This window comes from Pinus tabuliformis, chromosome Q, assembly GCF_031772625.1.
Source record: "Pinus tabuliformis cultivar Carrire ecotype Pingquan chromosome Q, CPIR1, whole genome shotgun sequence".
NCBI classification, from domain to species: Eukaryota; Viridiplantae; Streptophyta; class Pinopsida; order Pinales; family Pinaceae; genus Pinus; species Pinus tabuliformis.
Genome location: NC_142296.1, coordinates 631,205,572 through 631,216,946, shown reverse-complemented (window position 1 = coordinate 631,216,946; position 11,375 = coordinate 631,205,572). Strand labels below are relative to the sequence as shown.

Here is an 11,375-nt window from a genome sequence, read left to right as displayed (position 1 = left end):
AAAATTGGGATTATATGAATAATAGAATTTTATTTTTTTTTATATTGATTTATTTTATTAATTAATTTTTTAGATTGGAATTAAATTTTGTTAACGTATGATACAATTCTTTAATAGATGTATTTTATTAATCAAAATTCTTTTTTTTTTAATGTATGAAATAGTTCTTTAATAAAAACATTATATTATCAAACTACTCATAATCAATAGAACTTGATTCTTTTTCAGTAGATATACAAAAGTTAATTAATCATTAAAATTTGTATAAAACTATAATTATATAAAATATAGAGACTTCAAACAGAAGTAAATTTTATAATTAAAAATTAAAAAATAAAGTTAGTTTTTTTTATTCATATATAAAATTCAAAATTTATAAAAAAATAAAACTATATATTTTATATTTTATTTTCTTTCTTTTACTAATAATATTTTATAATACCCCTTTTAAATACTTTTCTAAAAATACTTATTATTAAATTAAATAATTCTAAATTTTATATATTTTAAAAATATTTTTGTAATATTAATATTCTTTAATATGGATAAATAATTAATTAAAAGATATCTTTATTACAAAAAAAAATTCAAGTAGATCATAATACTATAAGATAAACTAACAAAAATCATCAACCTGTTTAAAATCTTTATCATTAATCAAACATTTTTTTAATTTAACTAAAACACCAAATAAAATATTCAGGTGTCCATATCTTCTTAATCTCATTGATTAGCATTTAAAATAAAATAAAAAAATTAATCATAAAAAGCAATCTCCAGTACATCATAATAATGTAAGATAAACTGACAAAAATCATCAATCTCTTTAAAATCTCTCTCACTAATAAAACATTTTTTTAATTTAACTAAAACACCATAAATATTCAAGATGTCTATATCTTCTTAACCTTATTCATTAGCATTTAAAATAAAGAAAATATTAAGTGTGATACTTATTCTGATAAGATAAACAACACAAAAAAACAGAATAAACTTTCTAATACATTTTTTATTAAAAATACATTTTTAACTAAAAAATAATATATCAAATACTATTCTCATTTATTATTATTTATTATTATTCATATATATAGAATAGATAATTTATGAAATGCTCATCTCATATATATATATATATATAACTATTCGAGATGATTAAAAAGAAGAAATAAAATATTTTGTGCCTAATTTTAATTCTTACAAATAAAATAATTGAAAAATAAAAATAAAAAAAAATCTTTGTAATATGAAATGTTAATAATTTAATAATATTAACCGTATATATAAATTAAAAAAAAATATCATTTTTAACGTACTTTTAATTCAATTAGAATATTAAAAAAAATATTTATAAAATCTCTCTTTTCAACTTTTTTTTATTAATATCTTAAAAACATAATATATTATAATATTCATGTTAATAAAATTAGCACTTAAAATGGCAGAATATATGGTACCTACCACACATAGATTGCGTGCTCGACAGGCTTTCGTGTATCCCCGAAGCACCGGAAGCACCTTAGGGTGTGGCGTGGAGATTCGGCAGTAGGAATATCGAACAATCAAATGGAAAGAACCAGCTTCGAAACTTAATTCAGAAGTAACAATGGATAAATTCCTATCAGGATTGTCCGCTTGAGATGTCTCTCTGCCCACTTTAATTGTTTTATATTCGAGTGTTTTTTCAAGAGTTATTAATGAAATTTCACTTCTTATTATTTAAATCAAATTTTAAATATATAAATAAAGGTTTATTATAAAAATTTTGAAAAAATTGCATGGAGTATGTTTTAAAACTTTTTTATTTTAATTAAGAGTTTGTGTTTTCTAAATATAAAAAAATATGTTAATGGTCTAAGATTAAGACCATTAGCAAGTTCTTCTTTCTATATGGCATGGTTTTTCTTGAATAACAATGATGAGTAAGCTTGCATTAGTGGATATTAGTTAGTGATCGTTGTCCCCACAAACCAATTGAGTTATGATAAGTTTCCCACTATCTAATAAATGTTGATTTTTTTTGTAAACATTGAAATCATATAATTCAAACATATATCTTAAGGGTCATTTCAGATGGCATGATTTTTCTTAAATGACAGTGATTAGTCATGTTATATTGGCCAAGAACTAGTAATAGTTGTGAATAACTAGTAATACCATTTTGGAAAGTTTTCAGGTTTATTTCCTAGAATGTGGCAAGGATTCATTGAAATCACAAGTTTGACACAATCGAAGTGCCCTGGGGATTTTTGAGGGTGTTGAATCTATATATGCAGTGAAAACCCCAGTTTAAACAACACAAATTAACATTTGGCCATAAAAAATTTAGCCGGATTCTAACTAGAAATCAATTGGAAACACCAAAAAAATCTTACTTAAAGACTACTCATTAATAATTATCTTCACTGACAACTAAATTTGATATAAAATATATTTGAGGGAAAAAAACACTATATGCTTACCAAATAACCTTTATAATTTGGTGTTAAGTCTCACTATTACAATAAGTGACTTATCAGTGACGTAGTGGTTGTGCTGCCTTGCGTTAAAGGAACTACACATGTTAAAAAAAAAAACCAGTCAAAGACTGGGTCCTATCCCCAGCAGTGACTTCAAACAGATTAAACGCTTTTCTATTGTACCCGTTTATCAAATCAAAAGTCTAGTCTGGTAAATCACAAACAACTTGATAAACAAAAATAAATATCAACAAAAATAAAATTCTGGTAACCCTAATAAAATAAACTGATTTGCTGAACCAGATATTCTAGTTTTGGTGGGCGTTTTCTTTAAATTCGTGGCTAATTGCAGTTTTAACATCGTCACAGATATCATTAGACAGAAGCAGAGAATTGCCATGGCAGCTGATCAGTCTGAAACTACGGCCAAGCCTAAGGTTGCTAATTCCATCACCATAAAACTGATGGTCAGTAAGAAAAGTGGCAAGATAATGTACGCAGAAGCAGCGAAGGATTCGGTTGATCTGCTATTCAGTTTTCTCGTACTGCCAACTGGGGCCATTGCCAAGCAGGCGCTGGTGTCCAAGGACACTAAGGAGAAGGATGACACAAAAGTTTGCTGCATCACAAATCTTTATAAGAGCGTGGAGAGTCTGTCTGCGTCGCTCATGAAAGCGGAAAAAGCGGTTTTGTTAGACCCAAAGGTTTTCTCCACAACCCACACCATTGACACATTGAACATTAAATCTTCTACTCCAGCTCCAGCTTCCAAGTATTATGTGTGCCCCCGTACAGGGCACAGCGGTACACACGGTCTCAGCACCCAAAATGGGACTGTAAACTGTTCCTCCTGCGGCCGTGCGATAAACTGTGAAGTGAAGTTGGAGGACAACCCCCTCGCAGCCACCAAAGATTCAGTACGTCCTACGGGATATGTGAAGAAGACTGTCAACTTTTTCATCACAGACGACTTAAGTGTAATTCCATCTGGTTCCACTGCCACAATAGTTCAGTTGTGGAGTAAACTCGATGTGAAGGAGCCGACGGAACTGGAAGAGCAGAATGTCACAGTTGACCCCAACGAGGTATTCAATTTGTTATAGCACCTTTTCATGGCACTCACAGATTGGAAGTGAAAGTTGACGTTATGATGGAAGCTTAACTTCTCGTTAATTAGGAAGAAAAAAAAAAGTTATTTTGATGCAATACTAGATGCAAAATAGGAAGCACAACTAGCGGAAAACTTAGAAGTACAAATGGACACAATAGTGGAAGTAAGAATGGAAGAAACTATTTCGTGCGCTATTCTCGTCGTTATTCCCGATGCCATACCAGGCGTTATTCACGGGTCAAATCAAGGTTTCCATGTGAACGTGCCATTTTCCGGCAGATTTGCAATGTCGCTTGAAGCCAATTCGTCTACTTAGAAACACTAGATTCCAACGTTATTTGCGGCGTGAATGGCCTATTTTGTTGCAGTATATAACTATCTTCCTCCATGGTTGGCATATATATATATATAGCTTTATGAAGAATTCTAGAAAATGGGTTTATGGGTTTATTCTTAGGGATGTTGATATTGATTTGTGTTAACTAAATCATATTTAAGTCAATTTTATTAGGCTTCAACTCATGATCTATATTTCAAAGAGCTCACATTAGGCATAATCAGTAACCAAATTTGGACATGGTTTGTAGACAAATTAAGATGAATCCTGGAAATCTGTAACATGGGTTTTTCTCCTAACATCCTCAATAAAGTCAATTGCAACTAGTTTCTAAAAAATGATTGTGTATTTGGGGCAACTTGTGATTATTTGAAGAACATATTTCTTGTTGTAGTCGTTGACACACTACATCCCAAATAGAGAAACCAGTTATAAACTAAAATAGCTCCATCATATTCTAAGATGATTCTATGGTATCGCAATCCAATTTAATCTAATCTTTAATCTTTATATTTTATGCAACCAAGATTTACCAAAAACAAACCCAAGCAATATTTTGTAATAAGTTCATAGCTGCTATAATCCAGATTTGGGGAATTAGTTCTAATTTCCCCCCTACACTTCTCTTGTATAAATGAATGGAAAAAGAGAAGGTTGGAAATTAATCTAGTATTATAAGTTAGGTTATAAAGAGGAGGCATCATCATTTTCAGAGTGTGCATCTTGTAACTTTATTTCCAAAACTAATGCAATTTCTGCAAGTTCATGGTTTATCTTTGAATGGCTAGTTTCTGAGCTTTGGATCACTATCTCACTGCTAGGGAGGAAGGGTTCTCCTTTTTAGTAGGGTTTGTTGTGTTAGTAGAGGTAGATAGTTGTTTCATATTAATTTATTTGCAGGTTATGCTAATTCAGTTCTAATTATAATTTCAATTATCACTATTACATATTCTTGCTAATACATTGTTGTTATTGTTGGTTAATTTAACTTGCATAATATTAATGTAGATTTCTTTTTTTCAACATATTTACTCTCGGAGTGGTCCTACTAACTAAGTGTTTTTATCATTGTTCAATTATTGTTACTATTAGGGTGGTCTTGATGAATGAGTGTTATTTTATTTTGTGAATGTGATTTCATTTCCAACATTATGTGCATCTTTGAATTGTTAGTTTGTGAGCTTTAAATCACCATCCCACTGCTAGGGAGGAAACGCCCTCCTCTTTAGTAGTTGTTTTGTTAGTAGAAGTAGATAATTGTTTCATATTAATTTATTTGCAGGTTATGTTAATTCAGTTCTTATTATAATTTAAATTATTGCTATTACATATTCTTGCTAATACATTATTTATATTGTTAGTTAATTTAACTTGCATAATATTAATGTAGATTGCTTCTTTTTCAACATATTACTCCCATAGTGATCCTACTAAGTATGATTATTTTATCATTGTTCAATTGTTGTTACTATTAGGGTGGTCTTGATGAATGAGTATTATTTTATTGTGCAAGTGTGATTTCATTTCCAACATTGTGTGCAATATATTTTTTATGAAAATGAGGGTTTGAAAGTGAGATTGATTTGCATTCCTACAAGTGTGAAAAGTGACAACTATTATTTGATTGTGTATTAGTTCTTGTAGAAAAAAGCGTAGCATTAGGAATTAGCTAATGCCAACTAGTAAATGATGTCTCCATATACTTTGCATGATAACCTTGAAATAAGAAGATTTACCCTAGTTTGTAATTTTTGTTTGAGATAATTGACTTGTCTTATTAATAAAATTCATTTTCCCAAAGTCAAACCCTGCAATTTTGAAACTAGTAACTTCTAATCAAAACTAACGATTTTGTTTTTGCAATTCAATTTTGTCTAATTTGACTAATGGTGTGTTGAGAAATCGCATCTTATTTCTTTTCTCACCATTGCCTCTTTTAAGGAGGTAGGGCCCATCCTTAATTAAGTATTGTCTATACACATAATGCAGTTATACTTCTAATTTCTATTTTTATTATTTTTGTATGTACTCTACTTGTAATATTGCTTTAACTTTGAATTATTAATTGTTACAGCTTTGATAAATTACTAATTGTTACAACTTCAATAGATTACATTGTTGTAACTCTAAACTACAAGTGTGCTACTAAAAATTAGATGTTAATGTTGTCTTTATTTACTCACTAATTGATTTCTTGAAAGAATTATAGCATCACGTAACTCAAGGTTGTTGTTGCAACTCCTATTGTTTAACTTTGTTGTACTGTTAACATTACTATATTTCTAGAATCTTAACAATTCTATTTTGTTGTTGTAACTTTGTTGTAGTGTTAGCATTGCTACGTCTCCATAATACTAACATATATGTTTTCCTAAACAATTTAGATTAGTTATTTTATGCATTTGGATTACGATTTTAATTTCTTTACAAGAAAGTGTAATTTAATGGTTTGTAATTGAACGTGTTTCCTTTGTACGTGAAATTACATCAAATTAATTACAAAAAATCAATATTATTCTTATCACATGTGCAAGTTAATTTTACATGCTGGTGTGATTTACTTTTATTACAAGAGTCATTTACTTCAATTTACTTAAACAATGTGCTTTACATTTCTACAAATATGGATTGGATTGAAGGTGTGGTTTATATTACTTGGAAATTTGTAAAAGAATATTTATGTATTGAACTATGACAAGTGTATGAAAATCATTTACTTACTACAATAGACATATACATGATTATACTAGCATATATGATTCACAATAGTTTGCATGTTCTCTTATGAACTCCAGGTTGACAATTAAATGAACATTTTTTTAGTTGTATTTCCAAGGAAATGAAAAGGTAATTAAAATCCACTGTCCATGATACCAATGTATATATGTATGCATTGGTGAAGGTAATGGAAGTAAAATGAAACCAATTGTTGGCTTCATATGAGGAGGGAGTGATGCCCTTTAGGATCATCACCAAATTATCAAAAGTATGAGAGAAAAGTGGGTCATTTTCTATGAAACATGCATGAATATATGGGAGGAAGAAAAAGAAGAGAAGATGAAGCTTTTTTAGTTGGATAAGCATGTCATTAGTTTGGAAATATAGAAAATACAACTTAGCCTACTAGTAGAATTTGTCATTAGTTGCAAGGCCCCTTATACATGTCACAACATGTTTTTTATAGAGAAATTCACAATGTTACATAGGAAATCCATCATGACTAGTAAGCCAATTGAAATCACAAGCTCAACCACATTTCTGGAGGCTTACTATGCTTGTAGAAATGAGGAGAACAGCCTCTTATGTGAGATCTATCAACATAGTGTCTTGTTATTTCATGATTCTATTTGGAACTCCAATCACTTTGTGGGGGATGTAAAGTTGAGAGCATTTATGCCTTACACTAATAACCATGTTGATTAGGTAGCAACCCATATAATTACACAACATAGTTATTCTAGTATTTTTTAGGTTAGAGGGAAATAGTGCATACCTTTACAGGTCATTAACATTCATAAGCATTGGGCTTGCTCTACCTAAAATGAAGATTTTAAAGCTAAGAATAGACAGGTAACCATCACACATCGTAGGGCACATTTTTCGATAATTGTTGTATTTTTATATTAATAGTGGCATACAAGATTCAAGGACAGCACAAGTACTACTCAATGTAGGATTTTGATATTAGTTGCAACTCTGCATAAGTGTTGCATTTCCTCATAGGTGTTGCAAATATCTCTACTTGGGCAAGGTTCAATTGTTGAAACTCCAAGATGTGACCACAGTTGTTGCAATTCTTCATTGTTTCTCCAAGTCTTTAAAGTTGTTGCAACTATCCACTATTGTTGCAACTCCTCAATGTTGTTGCATCCCCTCATTGTTGCAGAAACTCTTCACTGTTATGCAACTCCTCATTGTTGTTGCCTCACTATTGTTGCAACCCCTCATTGTTGATGCAACTCTTCACTATTATGCAACTCCTCATTGTTGTTGCAACACGAGGATGCATTTTTCACTATTGTGACTCATGCTATTCATAACATCGTTTTTGCAACTTGTGCTACCACTATGGTGTGATTGTTGCAACACTTTGTTTTTCTCGTTGTTGTAGCCTTGGTAATAGTGTTACAAATCTATGTCTATTGTGCTAATGTGACAGTCAACTATTGAACTATCAATTTCGGATCAATCAGGTGGGTTAAAAAACATTTTATATTGTAGGAAAATGATAAGAACAAGTGGATGGCCAAGAAAATGATCTAATTCATACACCACCTATCGCAAAGCTAAATTGAGTCAATATATGTATGTTTTTACCATTTTCTAAAGAAACCAATGTAATAAGATGAACAACCTAGTTTTCATGGATGTCCATCCACCTATTTGGTTTATTTAGATAGAAGCTATTTAGTATAAAAACCCCTATTATCCTTGATTTATAGAGAACCTGTAAGCTTGAAACTAGTAGCTTGTAATCAGAACTAAGGATTTTGTTTCTACAATTCAATTTCTCTAGTTTGAGTAATGGTGTGTTGAGAAATCATATTTTATTTATTTTCTAACCATTCCCTCTTCTAAGGAGGTATTTCCCATCCTTAGTTAGGTACAATCTATATCCATAACGTAGTTGTAGTTCTAATTTCTATTCAATATTAATTTTTGTATGTACTTTATTTTTAATATTGTTGCAACTCTAAATTGTTAATTGTTGCAGCTTTGATAAATTACTAATTTTTGCAACTTCGATAGATTACATTGTTGTAACTCTAAACTATAGGTGTGCTACTACAACTTAGCTGTTAATTTTATCTTTATTCAATCACTTATTGATTTCTTGAAGGAATTGTAGCATTGCATGATTTAGGGTTTTTTCTGCAACTCCCATAGTTGTAAATTTGTTGTAGTGTTAACATTACTATATTTATAGAATCTTAACAGTTCTATTATGTTGTTGTAAATTTGTTTTATTGTTAACATTATTTTGATTCCATAATATTAACATTTATGTTTTCTTGAACATTTTTTGGATTAGTTATTTTATGCATTTGGTTTACAATTTTAATTTCTTTATAAGAATTGTGAGTTAATGATTTCTAATTGAATGCATTTATGTTGCACGTGAAATTACATATTAATTGAAAAAATAAAGATTATTCTTATCATTTATGCAAGTCGCCTTTAGATGATAGTGTGATTTACTTTTCCTGCAAGAGTGATTTAATTTCTTGCAACTTACTTTCTTGCAACATAGATCAGACAGTGTGCTCTACATTCCTACAAGTGTGGATTGGATTGAAGGCGTGGCTTATATTACTTGGCGAATTGTAAAAGAATCAATATATATTGAACTATGATAATCATTTACTTACTACAACTTCAAGAAACATACTTGATTGAACTAGCATATATAATGCACAATGATTCACAAGTTCCCCTATGAACCTTGGGTTCACAATTAAATGAACAATCTTTTTGTTTTCTCTCCAAACAATTGAAAAGGTAATTAAAATCCATTGTTACCTTCCATGATACCAATGTATGTATGTATGTATGTATGCATGCATGCATTGTTATCATGGAAGGACTAGTATACTCCAGTTTTATACATTGGTGGATAGTATGGAGAAATACATTCAAGAGAAAGGTTCATAACTCATTGAGGATGGTTGTCATATCATAAAGCTTAGGAAGCTTTGGGAAAAGGAAAAACATTCTAAAAATAAACTCAAATTTCACTCAAGTAAAAAGAAAAAAGGGAAAGTGTTCTAACTTTCTTGTATCACATTCTTGACACGTGTAAATTCACCTATAGGTCCAATTTCACCCTTGCATGAGAAGGGGAAAGGATAAGAGCCAAAACTTGAGAAGATGTTACATTAGGAAAGAATATATAAGGAGTTTATTGCCTTACATAAGGGGTTGTATTACTCTTGACAAAATGTTATGAGAATGTCTCATTGTTATGTGAGAAAGTGTGATTTGAAATTTTGAACTCGGTAGAGCATATTATTGGTTATTATAATCTAGTTTTTGTGAAATAATGGTTGGGAGTATACTTGACCAACTATGATTACTTATGCTAATATTATTCATAGCTCCCCTTACCATTATTTTGGGCCCATTACAAGATGGCATTTTCAAGTGTGGTACAATCACTAGGGATTGGGTGTAATAGTAAGAGCCCTACACACTATAACCTCATGGGGTTGGGAGTGCTAAAAAGTTGAGGATCCTCTTCACCACACTAAAACTAATTAGCTAATAATTTAATATGTAATATTTCTTGGAAATTGTGTAGGTTATTTTTTTAGGGTGCCGCTACTAAGTATGTTACATGACCAACTAAGAGTATGCATCCAATGCTTGAATGGTAGAAATATCCCTACATCCATAACCAATAAGTATGGGATAAGCTATTTATAGAGATTTATTATATGTCCTTACCTCCCTTACCTCATTAAGCTAAGATCCCTACTCAAGGGGTAACAATTGTGAAGGTATTTTCATGGGTTGAAAGGAAATTGACCCTTAGTGTGATCCATGGGGGCTTCACTCAATGGACATCTGACATATCACATGAGTTTGTGGCATACTAAACAATACCCTTAATTTGACTACATGTTGGAAAATACCTCTAAAAATCAAATTATTTGACCCGGTACCAATATGAACCCAATACTCCTTCCCAATTAAAAAAACCCTTACTTTCACTAGATATTGTAGGTACTGTTTTTTTCATTAACATTTTTTATACCCCTTTAAATTTTTTCAATAATTTGAGCTCCGTTTTTTATACCTTTAAATATAAAAACCATTTACCCCCTATTATATGCTCAATATATTATGTCATTTTTCATCATTATATATCCCCCAATATGAATGCACGTGGTATAGTATTGCTCCCCCAGTGAATCCCTTGTGGTGTGATCCCTCAACCCCCAACATCCTCCAACCATCGGTAGAAGATTGGTTACTTGGAGTTGGAGAACTATTGGATTAGCTCTTGGAATCTAATTAACTTAGAGTTACAAGTATTTTCCTTGTATGTTTTATTTATGCATTAATGATTATCTTGATTTCATGGTGTAATTATGTATGATTTATGGATTCATGGCATGCTCCCTTATATTGTATTCTTGGTGAAGTTATTTATATATACTATGATGGTTTTGGATTTAATTACATTGTTGTGTGCAATTATAAAAATTAAAAAATGGTTAAGACGACACCCTAATGAGTTTTCACATATCCATGAAGATGAAGAACCAATACTAACATTGAATCCTTACCAATTTCATAATCTGAAAGAAAAAATGATCATACCACTACCTACCAGCATATAAAAGGTGTTTTCAAGCCATTAAGACCCCCCTATTTTTTGTAGTTCTAGCTCAATGGATGCAACATATTCTAATAATTGTATCTATAATAGGATAATATTACTTTCATATGACCTAAAAACTAATTT

The 11,375-nt window shown here is 30.4% G+C and overlaps 1 protein-coding gene across 1 annotated transcript in view; it reads left to right on the top strand.

Annotated features, from left to right (window-relative positions):
- Nucleotides 1-2,830: 2,830 nt before the first annotated feature.
- LOC149221043 (uncharacterized) overlaps nt 2,831-11,375 on the top strand; it is a 232,396-nt gene continuing 223,851 nt past the window's right edge. The window contains exon 1 of the mRNA XM_089382898.1: nt 2,831-3,544. Within this exon, the coding sequence (XP_089239024.1) occupies nt 2,858-3,544 (687 nt within the window). The 5' untranslated portion in view covers nt 2,831-2,857. The remainder of the gene's footprint in view (nt 3,545-11,375) is intronic.